Consider the following 22,500-nt stretch of genomic DNA (forward strand, 5'->3'; position numbering starts at 1 on the left):
TAGCTTCATTGCCTCTTGCTTGGCTTCTCTCTCCCACCCATCGCCACCGCGTCCACAAGCCGCCGCATTCCAGAGAAAAAGAAAAGACCACGGCCTCGTAAAGGGCCCAGCGCGCCCGGACGCCGAGATCCTCCGGGTTAGAAGCCGAAGCCGCCCCTCTACCACTGCCGCTGCGATTCATAACTGCCAATGCATCTGGTTTCTTGGGCTTCGGATTAATGTGGATCTTCCACGTAAACGATTTACGGATGAAATAAAAGCCCTTTAGAGCAATACTTCCTTTCAAGTTCTTAAGACGCCTCTAAATCTTTCTGATAGTGAGTGGCCGGCGTGGGGGCGGGGTGGGGACGGGTGTCTCAGGAAGGCGCAGACAGCGGGGAGTGGAGGTTTAACTGCTTTGCGATCTCACCAAGATCTTCCGAAATGCCAGTCCACTGTCACGGCGGCAAAGTATCTGTGTGTCGGGGGTCGTCTCTCCTGGCATTTCTGAAATGGAGCTGTCTGTCTATCCTAGGCCTGGACGCGCCCTGCCCGGGTAAGTGGGGAAAATGGGGGTGGGGTGGGGGCGGAGGGGGAACCCGGGGTGGAGTTAGTTGCCTGCCTATTTTCATATTCATTAGAACTGGGAGGTTGCCCGAGGAGCCCAGCTGAGTTTCAAGATATAAAAGCAACTTCGGGTGCTCCCTTTCCAGCCGGGACGTATTAAAGGGCCCGGAGCAGGGCAGCTCCCGGCGCCTCAGCGCTCGCTTTTCCTTCCCTCCTCTCTGGCCCTCCCTCCTCCCGCCCACTGGCTCCCTCCCCCAGCGCTCTCCAGCTTCTGCGCCCCAGGAGCTACGCGACAGCCTTCCAGGATTATGGAGTTTCTGAGCGAGAAATTTGCCCTCAAGAGCCCTCCGAGTAAAAACAGTGACTTTTACATGGGCGCAGGAGGTCCGCTGGAGCACGTTATGGAGACGCTGGACAATGAGTCCTTTTACAGCAAAGCGTCTGCAAGCAAATGCGTGCAGGCCTTCGGACCCCTGCCTCGCGCCGAGCATCACGTGCGCTTGGAGAGGACCTCGCCCTGTCAGGACAGCAGCGGTGAGTCCCTAGCGCCCCAGCTACAACTGCCACAGCTTTTTCCGCAATCCGAAATGCGGGATCGGTCAGATCCGGCAGCGAGGGAGCAAGGGGAAAAGTGGGAGCCAGGGAGCTGGAGGGCAGAGGAGGAAGGCCGTGGAAGGGTGCGCGCTCTGCGAGCGGTGTTACTGCAGCAGCAGCCTTTGGGGGCGGGGGGTGGAGGGAGGGAGAGATCCGGCACCGGGTTGCCTCGGAGCGATTCTTCTTTCGCTGTAGGGTCTGGTCGCCTAGGGATCCCTGAGTCCCTCTGTAATACTGGCTCCTGGAGTAAACTGATAGGGCGCTGAATAGAGCGTAATTGAGTCAAGACAGAATGCTTCCTCTGCGAGCCCGCCTCGCTGTCCGGGCGGGAGGAACTGAAATCGATCACAGCTCGTTAGAGTACGTCACTGTCGTCACGAGTCAGAAAAACAAACAAAACAAAAAAGAAAACCCTTTGAGCTCCTTTAGGTAAAAACAAATCTTTTTAACTTTCCAAGACGTGGTGATGTTTTTTCAACGTTGGAGGATCCCTAGATTTCTAGCGTGTGTGAATTTGTAATTTCTGCTTCTTTGCCTTTGCAATACAACACGCGTTAAATTTTTGTTGCAGACCGAGGCACTTTAAATAGCTTCGGGCAAAGCATCTCTGGTCTTATCACTCATTCTCAGATTCTACGTTTTCTGTTTTTATGACTTCACATTAAAAGTCAGCTAAGGAGTCTTCGGAATGCTTCTGGCTGAAATCTTCAACTTTGAATCTATCTCCAAGTCAAAGTGTTATCAAAACAAACCATCTATCTTTTCTATCTTGTAACCTAATACGAATCTATTATTTTAGAACGCGACAGCTAAAGCACGTTTACAATTCCAAGAGAATTTTTCCTTATCATTGTATATATTCCACAGTTAAGCTGTAAAGGGCGGGTTGCTTTAAAATAACAAACGAATTAAGTGTGAAATATTTACAACAAGCCCCCTGTCCCCTATTTTATGGAGATTCAAAATCTGACAAGACACTGGCTTGTAGAGGCTCATTTTCTAAATATTTTGAACACAAGTTTTTTTTTTTTTTTTTTAATCTCATATTTAATTAATTTCATTTAACGCACCAAATAAGTTTTGACTAAGGGTAAGTAAAAAATAAACGCGCAAATGATAAAAAAAAAAAAATCAGCTAAGTCGTTTCAGTCATTTATTTAGAAAGATGCGAGCAAATGCTTTTCATTATTCTTACACTGAGTAGTTGGTTTTCTGGCTGCGTTTCAGACCTGGTATATGTGTTTGTGGAATTCTTAGCTGCATGCGTAAAGTTATTTGAATTGACAGGTCTTTCTTTAATGATTTTGCAATGTTTTGTATTCACTCTGGATGGACTTGATCATAGTATTTTATTATAAATAGTCTGGAATCCGAAATAAGAGACATAGGTCGATTTTTGATGCGTTATCAACATTTAACGAATATCACACTGTTAAGATGCTTTATAACAGAGAAGATGAACATAGGCAGCCATCCACTTAATTTAGGAGAGAACCTATGTTTCTCTTGAGATGCCTTTAGCCTCTCCACTGCTTCCCCTCCCCCATCCCTAATTGCTGCAGTTCCCGATTTAACTTTGCCCAAGGAGACAAAACCGTATTGTTAATCAGTCACGGCTCTTCTTTATATTTAGTTTAACATCACATCTTCCTTTGCCTGAAAACCATTCATTTTTAAGAATTGTTATATATTGAAGACTTATAGTTGTATATATTTATTGGGTACAAAGTAATGTTACTTTTTTGAATACAATGTGGAATGATTAAATTAAGCTAATTAACTTGGCCATCACCTCAAATATTTGACATTTTTTGTAATGAGAATATTTTTGAGAGTTACTCCGTTAGTGACATTGAAATGCACAGTATTCAATTATTAGCTATTTAAGTTATATGCGCATTAAAGTTGAATATATTTGTATAACGATGAAAAGAATTATTAAAATGCATTATGGTGTTAATTTTAAAAAAGAAACAAATGAAAAGAAGTATGATCATCTATTGGAAATTATTATTCTGGCTGGATTGACTTTACTTTTTAAAAAGTGCTTCCCATTTCGTGATGTGCCTCCATTGCATTTGTGGGTGTGTGGCATTATATGATATATTTTTGTTTTATATCATACTGCAAGCATGCAATAAAATCTGAAGAAAATCACTGAAATTAAAAACCCCTTAACAGAATGCTAGATGCCATCTTCCATAATGTTTTAATAGGTTTTAATTTATGTGCTTCAACAGAGAAAAAAGTAAAACTTTCAAGCCTAAAACATATTTCACGAGCTAAGCAGAAATATGAAAATTTTTTAAAAAGCTTCATAAGTTTTTAGGTAAAAAACGCTGGTTGAATCTAATTTCCTATAAAGAGCCTTTTCAACACTTGACATGAAATGTATTTTGTCAATTTAGTAGATCACTTTTTGAAGAAAAAGTGTAAATGCAGACAACGATATAAACTTGAAATATTCAAAATTTAGTGGAAATAATACCACATCTTAAGTCTATCATCAGTACATTTTATGTGGAGGGGGACAATAACTTTTGGATATCAGTGCAAAGGTATTATTTAATCTTAAATAATTTTCCTGAGACACATTAGTAACTTGATTTTATCTACTGTGAAAAAATATTTGACATTAAATTTGCTTCCGTTTTCAAAATTCATGAACACTTAGGATTTTTCATGAAACACCTAGATTATTTTTTAATTTGAGTAAGTTAATTTAGATTAAAAAATATGTTCATTAATATATAAATCCTGTAAAATAGTCCAATTTCTTGAAACTCTCAATTACTTCTACTTACTGATTTAATTGAGATGTGTTTCACAATCCTGAGAACTGTTGTTTTTTTCCCCTCTGAGTGCAGTCAACTATGGGATCACTAAAGTAGAAGGACAGCCCCTTCACACCGAACTGAATAGAGCTATGGACAACTGTAACAGTCTCCGAATGTCTCCCGTGAAAGGGATGCAAGAGAAAGGAGAGCTGGATGAACTTGGGGATAAATGTGACAGCAATGTATCCAGCAGTAAGAAGCGAAGACACCGAACCACCTTTACCAGTTTGCAGCTGGAGGAACTGGAGAAGGTCTTTCAGAAAACTCATTATCCGGATGTATATGTCAGAGAACAGCTTGCTCTGAGGACAGAGCTCACGGAGGCCAGGGTCCAGGTAGGAGCCAAAGAGATGCCTTGATGAATGGGGCAGGAAAATACATGGTGTTAGAATAATTGAATAAGTGCATTTTGCCACAAAGAAACAAACTGATTCCCTAGCTCAAGATGAGGAACAGTGTAATATATATATATATGAATGTATGTCCACTAAAATTATTGTTTTAATTGCAAAGGTTTTGACAACTCACATAAAATGTAAATAAAAGAACACTTGAGTTATTACATAGACATAAAAATTAACAATCATTCAAACATAGCAATGTGATCATATATCTCTGATTTTTAAAAAGCAGTTTTTAATGGGTGTAAAACAGAATCATGCATATTTTGTAATTGATATATTTATTTGTTTTTCTGTTTTATTAGCCATTGAGGTTCTTTTTTAAGTTACATATCAGGTATTTGTAAATTATTTGTATAGTAGGCCATACATTTATAATTTTACTAAGGTTGGAGGCATAATAAAAGGAAAAAAAGAAACAATCCCATGAACTCCCAATTGTTACATATACCATTAAATGTTTTCACTATGGATAATTTTTAAAAAATCAAATAGTTCATTTACATTTTCTAGTTCTAGTAGTTGTCAGTATGTGCTATTCCATTATAATTTTTAAAGTCTAGATAAATTATATGAATTTTGCATAGGCAATAAAAGTAATGGCTTTGAAGTAAATTTTTGCATACACTCAATTATATTCATAAAATATATTCTATTTATTAAATTGGATGATCCAATATGCTTAATTAAAAAAAATGGTTTGAGAAAGAAAAATTATACCAGGTAAAATTTTACCTTTTAGGAGTACTTTATTTTGACTACATTTGATATTCTTAAACTATATTTTACTAGTTTCCAAGTAATAAGAAAGAGTTTAAAATGCAACAATAATTGAGGATAATGGCCTTTGTCTTTGTGTGTTTTGACTTCTCTATGAAAGTATTGATTTTTTGCAATTCTCATAAACTGCTAAAATGGAGAAATGAATAAAATAGTGAAAATTTTTATTCTAAATCAAGTGACAGTATTTCTTCTTACGATTAAGCCATTGTACGCCTCTTACATCATTAGAGACAACATCTGGTGGTGCACGTATAACAAGGAGCAGATTTTTACTTAAGTTTGTGGAAGTAAATGGTTACTTTATCTCGGTTCAGGTAGTAAATATGTAGAAAGTTCATGCTAACAAAGAATTTTAGTATTGTCAAGTATTAACACTCACCCTGTATGTTTGAGATGTTTTCTTTGTCTATATTTAAATTAGTTATACTTTTAACTATAGACAAATATGTTTGCACACAGAGTGATCAACTGTACAAAATGCATCTTTTCCCTTTAACATTCACTAAGTCTTGATTAATTTTTGTCTAAGAACATGCACAGAGAGCCAACCTGAACTTAATTTACTCAGGTCATTTTCTTTCCTGCTTTGCACATAAGAGTGGTAATTGGTACCCATGTTAAGGAAATTGTCAAGGTCTTTTTGTCAATTGTTTTGTTGTTGATGTCTTCAAGCCTTGGGCATAATGGATAATACGCATTTTTCAGCAATGCACTGTAACTATAATGAACATGTAGCTCTCTGGCTTACTTTAATTGCTGAAAACTCTTCAAAGTGCCATGTTAAATTTGTAATGTGTACTTAAAAATTAAACTCAGTATTAATATGATGCCCTAATTGTGAAGGTAAAGATATACAGATTAGAATTGAGTATGAAAAAGAGTGAAAATTTCAAGTAAACTTCAACAAAAGGCTTCTACGACATGCATTTTTTATATTTGATTCCTAGCTTTTTTCTTAAACATCTTATGTTCTGAACGTAGTTGTGTGAAGACTAAAGAAATTCCCAAAAGCTACTCCTATAATGTTCACTTAAAAATGTCAAAATATACGTATTGAATATAACCTTCTGCATCTCCCTTTAATATTAAAATGAAGATCTTGGAGCATTGCAAGTATGAATTAATGAATATCCCACCTGCTGAGGAAGATGGTTCTTAGGATAAATACTTCTAATACGTAATTAGAAGAATTGTGGAAGATAGCTTAGTGACTTGGTAGTGGCCACACTAACTGATAGACTTTCTTGACACTTGATTCTATCTGCCCTATTTATTTTATTATTTCCATTAGCTGTGCTTTAAATTAGAGAAATTATGTAAAAATACCTGAGCATTTTCATAAGGGAAAGTAAGTGGCATAATTTATGTAATAAGCACATTCATGTAACCATAGTTCAACTTTAGATGATTCAATTTTACCTATAATTCTTGTCATACTTATTACAGTATGTAATCTCATATTTTTTCCTATTTCTAGATAATCATGATGTTCCTGCTGCTGCCATATATTTAGATATAATCTTTATGATTAAATTTTTTAAAGATTATGTAGTTCTGAGCACAATCCAGAAGAGTCTTCCCTTTTTTGATATATTTTAAGGGTAATTTTTTAATAGACTCAGATATTAATTTCCTTATAGATTGGCCGGGTTTATGTTGTGGTATATACGTCTTCCAGGCTTGCAGCATTCTCTAAAAGGAGGCGTATCCATGACAATGTGGAGATGTAAGGAGTATTCAAGATCAGATCATCTAATTCCTTTTTGTTTTTCCTAAATGAGAAAACAGAGGCTCATACATATCAGATATATTTGCCAAAAGTCTCCTACCTCTTTTTATTAAATTATTTTGCCTCATGGGCATATCACTTACCACACCAAAATACAAGAAAAAGTAAAAGCTGTATATCCTTTTCTAACATATATTTCTTTTTAAGTATTTTTTTTTTTTTTTACCGGGTTTACCTTTCTGGTTTCATGTCTTTTAACATCACATTTGCTTTACCAAATATTCCTTAGCTGAAATTCTACTTTTTATTAAATAATTAGGTTTGGTTTCAAAATCGAAGGGCCAAGTGGAGAAAAAGGGAACGTTATGGCCAAATACAACAAGCAAAAAGCCATTTTGCTGCCACCTATGATATATCAGTTTTGCCAAGGACTGACAGCTACCCACAGGTATGGTAAACTATACAGAATATTGATCAAGAATAGTAGATTTGGTTTGTATATTCTTAAAAGGGTTAGCATAGGCTTTATTATATCTAATATAACAGTCAGGAATGAAAATTTAACCTCCAGAAAACATGCTTCACGTTTGCTAAGTTTTCCTTTTGCTAAATTATTTATATTCTTATTGCTTTCTTTCAGAGTCATTCATTAAAAAATGTTTCAAAGTTTTTTTTTTATTTGAATTTTGTTGTATATTGCAACAAATGAAATAGCATCATTTAATGATACAGGTCTTTTAATTATTCTACATTCTAATTATTCAGATTATCTTCCTTTGTTAACTTTTAAAAATACTGAAAATAGAATGTTGCCTGGCATGCAATCTCTGTGGATATTGTTTTATGAATTAGACTAAAAGCTGATGCCAAATATGGCCTAGGTTTAAGACCTTAACTCCACTAAAAAAATGTGTCTGTTTTTCTATTTTTTTTTTTTTTTTTTAGATTTCAAATTGCTTGTTCTCTCAAGGTTCACATTTGATCCTATATGACTTAAAACAGAGATAGAATTAGTACCAGACATAATTTGAAAAATTAATCATAGATGAGAAATAGCTTCCCTTTATAATGGGTGCTCTCTTACATCTTTCTGAAAAGTGTTCAAAATTATTTTCCTTTTCATTTTTCCTTTTCAGTAGAGACTGTGTATATATTTCTTTTTCATGCTTTGTAACATATGTAAATGTTCTTTCTAATTTATTTTATATTACTTTTTCTTAACACTTAATAATTACATTCAGAACTGTATTTGATACATGATAAAGAATACCTGTGTTATAAGAACCAAGCTATGCATTATTTTGTTGTTTATTATTTAAATGATATGCATTGTAAGAGACCACTGGGAAAACACATATGAAACATATGTACTGGAGAAATACCTTGATAGTTCAATAACTAGATGATCTGAATCCCAAAATTGAATATTCACTTTCTTTACCTGTAAATTCATACCCTGTGAGTACAAATTCAGTCTTTTAATGCTGTTCTTTCCTTGTTTCTTATGCCTTTTATGATTCTTAAAAACCAATTTTGGAAACATCAATCCTCCAGATAAATCTTCCAAATTCATTAATGTAATATCATATGTTAAATGAAAAAAAATGTCTTAGAGATCACCTTGCTCAACTCCTTCATTTAAAAAAGTTATGAAGACAGGCTCAATTGAGTTAAGAAATTGGTTTGTGATCATACAAGTGGTTTCCTACATGACAGATTATAAAGGTCTGCTACATCTAAACCTTTACCCAACAGTTTACTAGAAGACTATTGTTCTGGATGCCTTTTGAATAAATGCCCCCTATCTCCCTGTCATAGCAAGAATCTTGTTTCTTTTTTAAAATTTATCTTAAACAGGTTACTTTATGTTTTCTTCTATTTAAAAGCATGAGGCTACCTCTGGTTACTTATCATCGTAGGGCTAGTGAAATTTTGTTTGCCAAATATTTTTGAGTGCCTTAGTTGGGTTAGTTTGAGTGCCTTTCTTTCTAAACGAATTCTGTAGAAATGTTTTCCCTCTAGGCTGCAAGCCCCATGAGGACAGGGACTACAGTGTCTTCATGGTTATTAACACTACTGGTACCCCTTACTGTTTATCTGGGCACTGTTCTAAGCAGATTACATAGATTATCTCATTTAATCCTCACAACAACCTTATGTGGCATGTGTTATTAATTATCTCCATTGCTCAAATGGGAAAGTGGTAAGATGAAGTCCTGATTTGACCAGAGACAATTTGGTTTCCACGTGCAAGATTATAACCTGACAATAGACTCTCTCTCCCAGGAATATATTTAATGATACCAAAGGAGCATAAGGCTGGAGCTGCATTATTCCAAGCCTGTGGTTTAGTTTCGGGGAGCCACAACCAGTGAAATTAGCAATAAAAATATAGTAAAGATGGAATATAGTTTATATCATTTTGAACTACTTGTCTGTGGTGACTTTAGACGTAATAAACTAATAAATTGTGAGCTCTTTACATGGATTTTGAACAGTCTTACTAAGTATATTCCATATGCTTAACTATGACTGTTTTTTCGTGTGCATCTTATTCTTCCAGACTTCATTCCTTTCCCTTCAAACCCCATTTCTGTCTGTTTGCTACTTTTCTGTCCCTGCATGTTGGTTGTTTTGACTCTTGCTTCTTCTTTGGTATATGATAATACATTCAGAATAGGGCCTAGCACAGATTAAGACCTGTATAAAGGATGAAGTGTTCAGAATAGGGCCTAGAACCTATTCTGATTTAAAACTATACAGTTTTGAGACCAGTATAAAGGCTAAATATGGCTCAATGTACTCTGACTAACCATCTCTTGCTCCTGAGATTATCTTGACGTGTTATTGCACCTCAAAACTTTATATATTATCAATTAAAAGAATGAGGTAACCTAGACACTAAAGGAGGAAAGGACATGGTATACCAAATTATATATTTGATAATGTTTTCACTCCACTGGGAAATTAATTTAAAAAATTTCCCCCCACAAATCATAGGAATCTTACACTAATTATTCCTCATAATTTGTATACATTGGCTATACCACCTGATAATTTAAGAATGGAGAACATACGTTGGAATTATTTTAATAGTGCCAATCATGATTAATAATAAAAATTAATACCATGAAATCTGTAGTACTTTCCTGTGTTAGTAAATCATTTAATGTTTGGTTACCAAAATTTCAAAAATTAAGTGGCTGCATCTCTGTACTATAGATACTAAATAGAGCCAGGGGAAGTTTTTATTTTAACTTAAATATATGCAGGAGACTTTTTTAGTTTGTTTGAAAAAAATAACTGTGCCAAGATCATGTCTCCCAAGAGTTGGCCTAAAGGAAATACTTTTTATCATGGGGCTTAAAAATAGAAGCTTATAATGGTAGAAATAGGAACAGAAGTGGAATCCAATAACTCAGTCCAATAAGACATTGGATTTGGTTACTGTTACTAATTAAAGAAAAAAATATTAATTTCAGAAAAGTTGGAAACTAGAAAATCTTAGAGGCAGGACAGAAATAAAGAATTATCAATTTGGAAGGAAAGAAAAACCCTACATAGAAATACATGAAAAACAGGTAATTTAGAAAATGATCTCCTCAAGCCTGCTTATTGTATGTTTATTTCTATGTAGTAATTAATACTTTCTACGATGATCTAATAATGCTTTGTATCAACTCGTTTTCATTTTACTATAGTAACAACAGTTGTAACAATAAAAATAATTACTAATAATTGGGGGCATATTTAAAGCCACACACTGTGCTTCCTTCTTGTATCCATTAACTTGTTTAATTTAAGCTCTGGTTTTCTGAGCTCAGGAGCCCAGAGACCTTTATGCAACATTATCTCTTTAATTCATCATTGAACAGTGAAATAAGTCAACTTGGACCCTAAAATAACACATCATTTTTGGAAAGCAAAAATGCTTCTGTTTTTAAATTTATAAACATTTAAAAAGCCTAAACACCTCACTGACTAAGATTTTTTTCTTAAGCTTGCTTATCTGTCATTGCAAACAAACAAATAAGAAAGTGAGAGATGTGATGTTAATAGTAACATATTTTAAGATAACATGTTTTGATGTACGGACAGTAGTATCTTTTTTTTACATTCTTTATTTTGGCCCAAGATATCAGTTGGTGTTTGGCAATGCTATGATTTAGCTAAATTAATCTATTCATTTTTCCTCAAGAGGTGACATTTTGAAAGCAGTCTCTTTGCTTAAGATGAGTCTGTTTCCTCTATTTTGAATTAATCTACCTTACCTAAGCAGTATTTACTCCATGAAACCTCTGGAATCTGCCATACATCTGCACATCACTTTCTCACAGACATTTTGGTGGCTTGAATTAAAGCTCTGATTTCCCATTTACAGTGTAAAATATTTAAAAGATGACCCAGTTATTAGTCACCTTTGTATCACCAAAGGTGCTTTGCTATGAATTAAGCAAATTACATAGATATTGGATAGCTGTAATAAAATACAGATTCACTTCTATATATTAATTAGTATATATATCATAAACATAATCAATTCTCAGTAAAACAGATTGTTTCTGAATTTGTTATTAACCAGCTTTGTGATGTAAGCAATTAACTTTTCCTCAGTTTCTTTCTCTGTTAGAAAGAATAGGCCAGAATGATTTTGCAGACCCTTTACAGCAACTTTTGTTCCAAATTTATTTGCATTTCAAAACAAACACATGCTTTACACTGTTGCAGGCATCAGGGACATATGAATGACCTAGACAAAATTCCCTGCTTTGTAGAAAGACTACAAACTAGGTAATACTTATACTAAATTTGCAAATGTTTCTTGGTGCAAACTAGGCCCAAGAAACCATACATCTAAATAATTTTGGCCTTAAATTTAAAAAGTAAGCAAAGATCTATTAATATTAGATTTTTAGCTTGTTTCTAATATAGAAAAAGCAAAGCATTTTAAAAATAATTATTTTAGTGAATAAAATATTTCATCTTAAGATATAAGTATTTTCTAGAGAATTATAATAAGCCTTCATTTCTTACAAGGAACTTCACATTTTCATGTTCCTAGGTCTGGATTACATGAGTGCCTGACATCATTTACTAGATACATAACTTTGAGTAACAACTTTAACTTGATCTTTGGATTCTTTATTTGTAAAATGGAAGTATTGTTGGTGTTAGTGTTGGTGGTATGCATAGTGTAGATGATGAAGATGATGATGTTTTTCTGTTATTGTGAAGACTAAATAAATTTCTGAATAGGAAAGCCCCCTTGTTTATAGACTACATAGGTGAATCCTGGGATTTGAAGAGGACCAGGGGTTAACATCAATGACTATGGGATTCCCAGTCAGGGAGATGTGGATTCAAATTTTGGCTTTTCAGCTTAATAGCTTTTAGACCTTTGGCACATGAATTAACCATGAGAAGCAGTTCTTTTCATTTATAAAATGGGGGTGAAAGCTCACATGCTGTTTGTGAATGTTAAAAAAAAAATTTTATTCAAATTACAGCATTGCCTAGTACAAAAGAGAACTTAATAAGTAGTAGGAATTCTATCATTGCCATTAGTCATTATTAATTTTGTTTTAAAGTACCTGCCTCTCTAGACAGCCAAATTACTTGTTATCTTATGTTGTAGCACTTAAGCTAATCCATTCTGTGAGTAAATTTACGATTTAGGGATCTAGGGAAATATTAAATTCAGTTAAATATACTTTTCTTTTTAAATTGAAAACCAAATATGGCAACTTTGGAAAAGTTTAAGTATGTTTTCAATTCATCAGAATTATTTTCTTATAAATATTTTCATCACAGATTTCAGAAAAATAATTGAAGTGTTTTTCCCACCAAAATTTTGAATGAGGTTTCATTGGGAATTGTGAAGTGAAAACCATCACTAAATCTATGCTTACCAAATGTACCATGGAATCCACACGGTATCTTGTTTTCTGCTGCATTATTGAGGACTTCATAAATATATGCCACTTAGAATTTGAACATACCAAGAGGTAGATTCAAGTAATACATAACTTGTAGTCATTTTGATAATTTAATACATAGACGAAAGGTGTAAAACGTTTTAGTTTAACACATCCTATTTTAAATATTGTAATTATAGTAGTTTCCATATAATATATTGTAGACATATTGCTTATGTACCATTCTTTTATCAGCAGTTTCTATATTAATCTTAATGGTTATCTTAACTTAAGCTACTTAAGTAACATAGAACTAGTACCCTTCAACGCTGTGGTTTACAATTAAAAGGCATATGTAGCAATTTTTACCTTTGGAGAAAGTATAATTTAATCACTATAATTTCTATTTTTTCCCAAATATTTGAAGTAACCAAATAAAAATCTTTTAAAAATATTAATAACATAACAGTAATTAATACATGGTATAATGAATGCTTTTACATCCCTGAAACAACCAACGCAATGGTCATACAGTGATAGAGTGAAAATTTTTATATGGCTTACGACCAAAATGTTACCACCATTTTCAACAAATAGTATTGCTATTGCACAATTTGTCATTGATTATAAACACAAACATTTAAAGTCATAGAAGAAATATAATGATAATCTACCTTACTAAAATATAGTTTTTGCAATGAGTAAATATGCTGATTTAATTAAATTTATATAGTTTAAATGAATATATCTAAAATCATTATTATGTATGTGTGTGTGTGTGTGTGTGTGTGTGTATATATATATTTAAAGTTATGTGTAGCATGAGACAAATTTTCTCAGTATCCATTAGGTGAATGTATAGCTAGCTACAGTGAATTGTTTTCTTAATTTTTATTCTGTTGAAATATTTTGATTTTAATGAAATCAAATTCGTTTAATGAAAAGAAATTTTAATAAAATGAGACAATTTTTATTATAATTTTAATTAATTTTTATTTTGTTGAGGATACAAAAACTTTAAAAAGGCAAAGGATATCATCCAAAAGAAGCAAACTGCATTCATATCAATTATGAAAATAATTAGGCCTGTTCTATTGAAAATGTAATATTCTAATGTGACTGTACACAATAAATTTAAAAATTTTTTTAAATAAGTATTTTCTTATTTTATGAAGAAAGTAAATCAGTAAGTTGAATAGATAACCAAATAAATAAGAAAAAATTAAAAATAAATGTTGCAAAGTACCAATGTTAGCTTATACATATAAAAATCTCACAAGAAGATGGAGAAATAACAGGCAGAAAATTAAACCATCAAAGCTGAAGCAGTCTATGAGCACAGACCTGTGGTTTAAAATCTGCAGTTTATACTATTATTGTTAGTGTGAAATTTGTGATATTCTTTAATCCAGAATTATATGCATGCCATGTTTATGAAGCCTCATGCATCTATGGATTTTCTTATTTATTCTAAATCATGGACATTAAACAGGCAAACTTTCGTACAAACTCACAGGTGATTTTTAAAATCACAAAAGTAAAATTTTGACGTTGTAGTTAATACAAATAGGAGATGAATAAAATCAATAGCTTTACTCAAGATTTTAGAAATAAATTCAAAGTTCATATATGGCTCTAAACAAGATGTCTAAAATTTAAAATATTCTATGCAAATTAAGCTATTTGCATATTTTATTCATGTTCTAAGCTATTTAAGCATAAAAGCTTAATTTACAAACTTACATTTTTATCTTTGTTTTTTATATTGTGATTTTTGTTTCTGTAGGATAATTTCATCACTAAAAATGAATCAGACATTGATGAATCAGCAATAGCTGTTATGCATGTATTAAAATACATGAAAGATAATGTAACAAATGTTTGGAAAATCCTCCATATGATCATTACTGCTTGATAGTAATAAAACAGCAAAGGCTAGGTGTTACCATTTTATTTCCTCCTTAAATTAGTTGATTTCAAAACTTTCATTTTAAATCAATCGCGAGAGTTTCTACAAATCTCTTTAAAAATCACTTAATGTGGAAATGAAGAATGCAGCCAACATCAAAGAAAAATTTTCTTAATGTTGTGTCTTAGACTTGGAGCATTTTTCAAATATTATTTGAATAATGAAAAATGTAAACACATTTATATGATGTCATGCTGAAAATTTATAGACATTAACATTTCTTATGAAGCTTTGTGCTTTTAATTTTTGTACTGCAAATAGACATACACATTTATTTTTCTACTAAGCAGTTTTCCTCTTAAATTATCAGTCTCATATGGGTGCTATATTTTATGGTGATTTTTTTAAATGGAAAAGGCTCCCTTTCTTGTACCAAGTCTCTGTATACATTTCTAAGATGGAATTTTACTAAAAAATAAAAGTGACAATTAGTATTTAGTATAGGAACTGTTTCTGATCAATAAATGATTTCTAATCACTTTAATAATAATATATATTGAAAAAGTACTTTTGGAATTTTTGAAATCTCAATTGACTCATCAAAATCTAAATATTTTATATATCATCTTAAAACATTTTTCGGTGAAAATTAGACCTAATGAGTAGATACTGTGAAATTGTACACTCACTTTTACCTTAGGTAGTACCTAAAAAATACTCAGATTGATCTTTCCATTGCTTAATTAATTCAAGTTGGGATTTTTCTTTTTTTTTTTTTAGGGTAGACAGAGTCTTCGTGTGTGTTAGTCACTGGTGGCAAATTCAGTATTTAAAGATTCACTTGTACTCTTTCTCCCTGCCAGCAACTTACTGATGTAGTAAATAGAAGAGTTAATGGGATTCTAAAGTTAGCCAACAGCTAAAAATATCTGCATGTTTCTAAGCATATAATTCTTATTAACATTTTGTCATGTAAATGTTAAAGGAAGGGGCATACTATTGAATTTCATAATAGTCTCTTTAAAATTTGATCATTTTTTGCAGAAATCAATGTTTTCATTTTTAAGAATATAGAAAATTCAATTACATAGCGATACTGTGCTAATAAATTTTTATAGTAAGTATTGAATGATGTACGGAAAAATTGATAAATGTAAACATGGTGACAAAAAGGAAAACCCAAATCAATTTTTGGATTTTAATGTAGAGAGATAGTGCTGTAACATCATCATCACAAGTAACTCTGTGAATCTCTGATTTCTGCCTTCTGAAGTACCCTCTAACTCTCACAGGAAAGTGCGTGAGCATATGATGCAAGAATTGTGAGAGTGTGCACATGGAGTGTGTGTGTGTGTGTGCATGTGTGTGTGTGTTTATGCAAGCAAATATGATGGATGTTGCTGGCTGGAGGTAGGAGCAGTCTATATATAGATGAGAAGTAGAGTTAAATAAACTTATTTTAGTAGAAAAAATTACTTAATTAGTTGTTCTGGAGATGCTTTAAAATTAAGAGAAGGTTCTTATATATTTTCGTGTTTAATATTTCTATTAAATTTGATAGTGCTGTTACTTCTAAACAGCACTAAGATTGACTATAAAATGCTATCATGAAAGTAATTGATTTTTTTTGTTACACCGTGCTATTTTACAATTAAGGCAAAAACTAACAAACTTACTTTTCTTTGAAAAGGCCATTTTAGAAAAATATATTAAAAAGTACTCACTATATAAAATCAGTAAATGTTATAGAAATAGAAACCAAGGTTAGAACAATAAAATCTACTTTGTCGTTGTGATTACAAAGAATATTCATATCAAGGTTCTATGGTAAATGAAATAAATAGTTCTCTATCCATAATCTACTGTAGTACTTGAATTTATTACAAGTATATATCTACAGTAAAGAACTGTTAGTATTTATGTTTATATTAATATGTATTTATGTATTTTCCCTTCTTCCTCTCTACTTCTTTTAATTCCTTGGAAGAAAAATGAATATTAAATAAATTAAGCTCCAGTTTGGAATAACTAAGACAAAAATAAAACTTTTCTTTAAAATTTCAAAGTAATGGGATAATTAAGTGTTAACTTTTATTTGGTTGGAAAAACATGAAGGGGCAAATGTTCAAAGTGAAATGCAGTAAGTCTGCTGAACTTCCATTCATGCTAATGGGAGGCAGTTGGCTAAGTTCCCTGGACAGTTTTTTGAACACACCCCTAAAATTAAAAAAAAAAAGTTTCAGAGCACATTAAAACATGAAATGTTTTGCGATTATCCACTGTTTTTAAAACACAACAAAGAAAAGAAATGTAAAGGCAGCCAATCTTTTTTTTCTTTCTAAAGAACACACATGTAAGAAGGATATGGGAATTATTTGTTTCTGGTTTTAAAGCCCTTGAATATTGGGCAGAGGCCTACAGCAGCACCCTAAAATTATGTGGTTCCAGCTGTTGTCATTGTAATATCTATGAAGTAGTTCAAAATAAGAGTGGTTATCCTATTTAGGAAAAAACTAATATATTTTTTAATTCCAAAATTAATTTTAGACCAATATAATTTTTCCATTAATGTATCAGAATGTGATTTTGATGGGCTTCCCAGTTCACAAAAAAGTAATATGCACTTCTAGATAATGTGCACTTGGATTTATAGATTCCAGGACATAGTTTAACAATTACTGCCCATATGAGAATATTGGTGGAGGGATGGAGGAACAGGTGAGTCCAGCTTAACAGCACTGTAGACAACATAATCTCAAATAACGTTATTATTGTTTAATCAAATCTAGATAGCCTAGAACAAAAATGTTAAGTGCCAGTTTTTTCCTACAGCAATCAGACAATATGCAGCACATGCTATTCTGGTGTAGATGCCATGTGTTGATAGGGGTGAAGGGTATTGACATCCTCAAACACATCCAGAAGGACATGACCAGAATGATACAGCATTGAGAAGCCAAGTCATGAGGAATGGTTAAAAGAACTGGAGATGTTTACCTGGAGGAAAAAAGACTTGGGGATTGTGTCATCATTGCCTGATGACATTTTAAGATTTTAATATGTAAGAAAGATATTTATTTTGCATCTTTATAGGGAACATAAATAGCAACCATAGGTAGAGGTAAAGGGATGTAACAGCTTACTTTTACAGAACTCTCCAAAGGAATGGAATGATGGTTTTAAACAGGTGAGCTTCTTGTCACAAGAGGCAAACAAAATTGATGTATAAGGAGTTTTTCATTTGGAAGGAAGTTGGACTCCAGTAGTGTTTCCTAATTTCAGCTGATTTTCAGAATTCCATGTGTATTATTCCCATGATTTTATTACAGATCCCCTGAGCCACACTAAATGAAACAGAGTCTCCAAGAATATGTATCTGTGGTGGAGAATCAGTGTTTAATAGGAAACAAAAATAAAGAACTTTCCAGGTAAATGCAGTTAGCAAGGCCTAGAAAGGTAATTTTCATGATTTCTGTTAAGATTTTTGAGTTTAGTGATTTGGGAATTCATATTATCAAACAAAAATTTTGATATATTAACATAAATTGTCCATAAAATTTTGATATAACTGCAAGATGGATCAGTCCATATTTTTCAAGCACTTAATAAATTTGTTTTAAGGACTCATTTACTGTGTTAGCCCTGAGGATGACAAAACAGTTGTGACAAATAATTGTGGGTTTTTCCTTCAGAGAGTAGAGACTATGAACCTCCACAAAGTAGGGATCATGAGTAGATTAATAAGTAATTTCAACTCCTAAAACTAGCCAGTATTACAGCATTTCTAAGATTTCCTAAGTTGAGATTTGACCTCCACCATTGGAGTAATGCAATCTTGGGTGATGTTCTCCAACTCTGTTCTGTAGTATTACCTACTGTCCTCAAAATGGGGATAGCAAAAGAACAGGCTGGCTGTTTAGTGTATTGAAACAATTAAAATTGATCATAATGTATTTAACATAATGTATTTAACATAATGCCTGACCCATGGTTATTAATTGATAACCATTGGCTATCATGAACATGGTCTTGGGCATCACAATCAAATGTTGAAACATACAAAGGGCATGCTTCAGAGAAGTAAAATCACAGTTTACTGAGGATACTATCTTTTATAATTTTCATTTAAACAAATTTACAATGTGGAAAACAACAATGTTTCTAAAGTCAAATAAAGATATGTCAAAAAGTTTAAAAAGGAAAGATCAGCAGTGGGGCTGGGGAGGAGGAAGAAATAGACATTTTGAAAACAGGATATATCAGTAAAAATGTGTGAGAGCATCTCTACCCATGGGAATAAGACAGTCTTAAATTTTAGGGTATCTTCTCAAGCCCAACTAAAATATTACTGTCATATTTACTTTACCAGTCTGTTCTGCCCAGAAAAACATGTCTATATGTTAGAAATTCTTTCATCAAAAGTAATGCATTTAACTTGGTTGATCATTCCAGATAAGATGTTTTGATCAAAATAAAATTTGCTTATGTCATCTACTCTACAGAATATTTTTCAATTTATAGGTAGATTTGTGTTAATTGTTAGACAATATTTTCCTAATTAATATTCATAGATTACTTGTCTTGCCTTTACCTTTCTGACATTAGCTTTTTTACCTAGTTGGTGAATATATCTCTGTGCATTCGGAATATAAATGAATTATTTTAATCAAAAAAATCAAGAAACTTTGTGTATAAATCAAGCAATTCCTTAACAGACAAAATATAAATAATCTTTCTCTTTCATTATCTTGTCTTCCTTTTCTTTTTTCAAATAAGCAAGCAAAGTTCACTTTCATTTATGAAAGCTCTTATGTCAGACATGTGACTGTGTTTTTTGCCGAGTAGCACAATGTGTGATTGAATGTCAGAGGAAAATCACCCAAAGTTAGAAGAGGTAGTTTGACAGAGTAATGATATTAATAGCCTTCTTGTTGGTTTGTGGTACCTAACTAAGCAATCACTGGTACCAATCACTATGTTTTGGCTATAATGGAATACATGTAGTAGAATGAGCCAGAATTAGAACATAGCCTGAGACAATTTAAGCATTAACAAAATATGCAAATCATATAGATACATGTTTAGATATAGATATGTAGATCTCTCTGACTCTTTGTCTCTCTACATATATATATATTTGACAGGTTTAAAGCAGCTTACACATATATTTATATAAGGAATTATTTTTTTAAGATACAGATATATAAGCACCTAGACAATCAGTGAAACCCCACCTAAAGGTTGAAATTACTTATTAAGGATTTTCTCTTACACTTTGAAATGGGTTAATCAGTCTTTTCTTGAGTGACAGAGTACCTTTTTTTACCAGTGTTATCCAGAAGATTTACTTTTTGCTATTAAACGAAAATTAGTTGTCATAGAAAGTACAATTCAAGCATGAATATTCTAAGACTACACCAGATGCTATATGTAGGAGCCTGGAATCTTTATGTAAAAACAAATATAGGAAAATATATGTGTCCTACTTATTGATGATTCTACTCTTACAATCATGATTTACAAAGATAAGAAAGCCAGATATGATTAACATGTGTATTGCTGCTATGTTCTTGTCAAAATGTATTATAATAATGTTGCTAAAAGCATTCAGTTTTATTTCATCTTCAAAGGCCTGCATCATAGTATTACTATCCCATGCAACAATTTTTTTTTTCATTTTTCTTCAGTTCCTGCCATTTGTCATGATTTTCTCTGAACTTCCCAGTAAGGTCTGCGGTTGCTGTTTTTGTTTAAACAGCTTCCATATTGATTGAGATATGTCCTACTTAAAATTCATGTTATATAAGTCCTACTTCATGTTTCTTTTATATGCTAGTAACTTTAGATAAATTTGTACTTGTTGTTAATATTCCACTGAAATGTTTTCTGCGGAGATTTAATAAAATGAAATGTGAATATCTCGGATATGAATGATAATGCAGATTTTATTATATAGGAGTACTCTATAACATAAGAGTAACTGCATTATACTCATCTGATATTTTTGCTAAATAGTTGCATATCTTTCTCAATTATGATTCCATTATTTGGTAATAGCCCATGTTTTAAAGTTATAACTTTGTTTTACATGTCACATGTCTGTTTGGAATTCATTATATGATATATACATCATAGAGTAACTTTTTAAAATATGCATATTTACATATTTTGTAATTTCCCAGATTCTCAGAGCTGTTCAAGATGATAGGACACAAAAAGCAATTGGAGGGAAAACACTTTTCAGAATGGGTTTGGTCAAAAATATTTTTGCAGAACAGTCTATTGTCAGCAACGGTTTCCAACAAAAATTGCGACACCAAGAGCTCATCTTAGAATTAAAAAAAAATGCATTCGTGTCATTTTGTTTAGAAAGACAAAACCTATCTTTAAACTTAAAACCAGATTTTAAACTACTCCAGATTCATTTTTAAAATTGTGACTATAAAAAGAATACTTTTTAAAATAAGAGATAGACATGTTTCAGAGTATGTTTTGTGGCCAAGAATGTGGGATTGGTTGCTCTATTTCAGTTTAATAAACTAGAAGGATCTCTCAAATAATTATTTTTCAGTCATTGTTGAATGTAATTACAGACCACCCAACAGGAACAAACAATGAATAGTTAACCAAATTTAGTAAATACAACTTAACAAACATAAGAGAACAAAAGTGAGAACATGTAAATGTAATATTTGTTCTTTTATATATTCCAGATTCAGAACAATTTGTGGGCAGGAAATGCAAGTGGTGGTTCTGTGGTTACTTCATGCATGTTACCACGTGACACTTCCTCCTGTATGACACCTTATTCTCACTCGCCTCGGACAGATTCCAGTTACACAGGGTTTTCAAACCACCAGAACCAGTTCAGCCACATGCCCCTCAACAATTTTTTCACTGACTCTCTTCTTACTGGGGCAACCAATGGACATGCATTTGAAACAAAGCCAGAGTTTGAAAGGAGGTCTTCCAGTATCGCAGTTCTTCGAATGAAAGCTAAGGAGCACACCGCCAATATTTCATGGGCCATGTAACATACAGTACTCTTTTATTTTTCTTTTAATAGCAAAGTTAAACATTCTTATTTCTCATATTTAAAAGATACCACAATAAGCTGCTGTGTGTGGAATTGCTAAAGGTCAAGATATTCAGTGAGACCAGCTTAAATGAATAGTTGTTATTTAACATTAAAATCTAAGAATGAACCTCTGAAAAGACTAAATAGTTTACCATGTGCCCAACTCCACAAACTCTGTTTTAGTAGTAAGATTTTCTTTTTCTATTGTACAAGCCAATGAAATATGATCATGCAACTTATTAAAGAATAAATGTGTTAAACAAATTCTTCTGTTATAGATTGATTTATGTTACTTCTGTATAACAAGAAATCCCTTGTAAAATAATACCTGATAAAGAAGGAAATGCACTGGGGAAAATGTTGAGATGCCAAAGCTGTCAGGTAAATATTGAACCAGGGTGTTTCGGGGAGTTAACCTCTCTCTCTCTCTCACTCCAAAAAGCAGTGGTCATAAACTCTATTGCTGAGAATTTATTTTCAAGCCTCATTTTTATTTTTGTTTTTACCTTTTGACGTTTTAGTGAATTTCCACTCTGTTAAAAAAGAGGCCTTTTAAAATAACCAATATTTGCGTGAGATATTTGGGCATAGTTTCCTGAAGCCACATGCCTAAAGGTGATAACTAAAATACTCTGGTGTGATCGAAAATATAGACATAGGAGCAGACTTTATAAATGCCATTTTTTACAATGAAGAAACCTGCATAGA

At 32.7% G+C, this 22,500-nt stretch overlaps 1 protein-coding gene across 1 annotated transcript; it reads left to right on the forward strand.

The window, feature by feature from the left end:
* Nucleotides 1-705: 705 nt before the first annotated feature.
* On the forward strand, nucleotides 706-22,056 carry ALX1 (ALX homeobox 1). The gene is made up of 4 exons (XM_017506829.2): nucleotides 706-1,080; nucleotides 4,008-4,312; nucleotides 7,210-7,338; nucleotides 21,428-22,056. The coding sequence occupies exons 1-4, from the start codon at nucleotides 855-857 to the stop codon at nucleotides 21,746-21,748; spliced, it is 981 nt and encodes a 326-aa protein (XP_017362318.1). The 5' UTR covers nucleotides 706-854; the 3' UTR covers nucleotides 21,749-22,056.
* Nucleotides 22,057-22,500: the final 444 nt, after the last annotated feature.

The sequence above is a fragment of the Cebus imitator genome, unplaced genomic scaffold (assembly GCF_001604975.1).
Source record: "Cebus imitator isolate Cc_AM_T3 unplaced genomic scaffold, Cebus_imitator-1.0 Scaffold362, whole genome shotgun sequence".
In the NCBI taxonomy this organism is placed as follows: Eukaryota; Metazoa; Chordata; class Mammalia; order Primates; family Cebidae; genus Cebus; species Cebus imitator.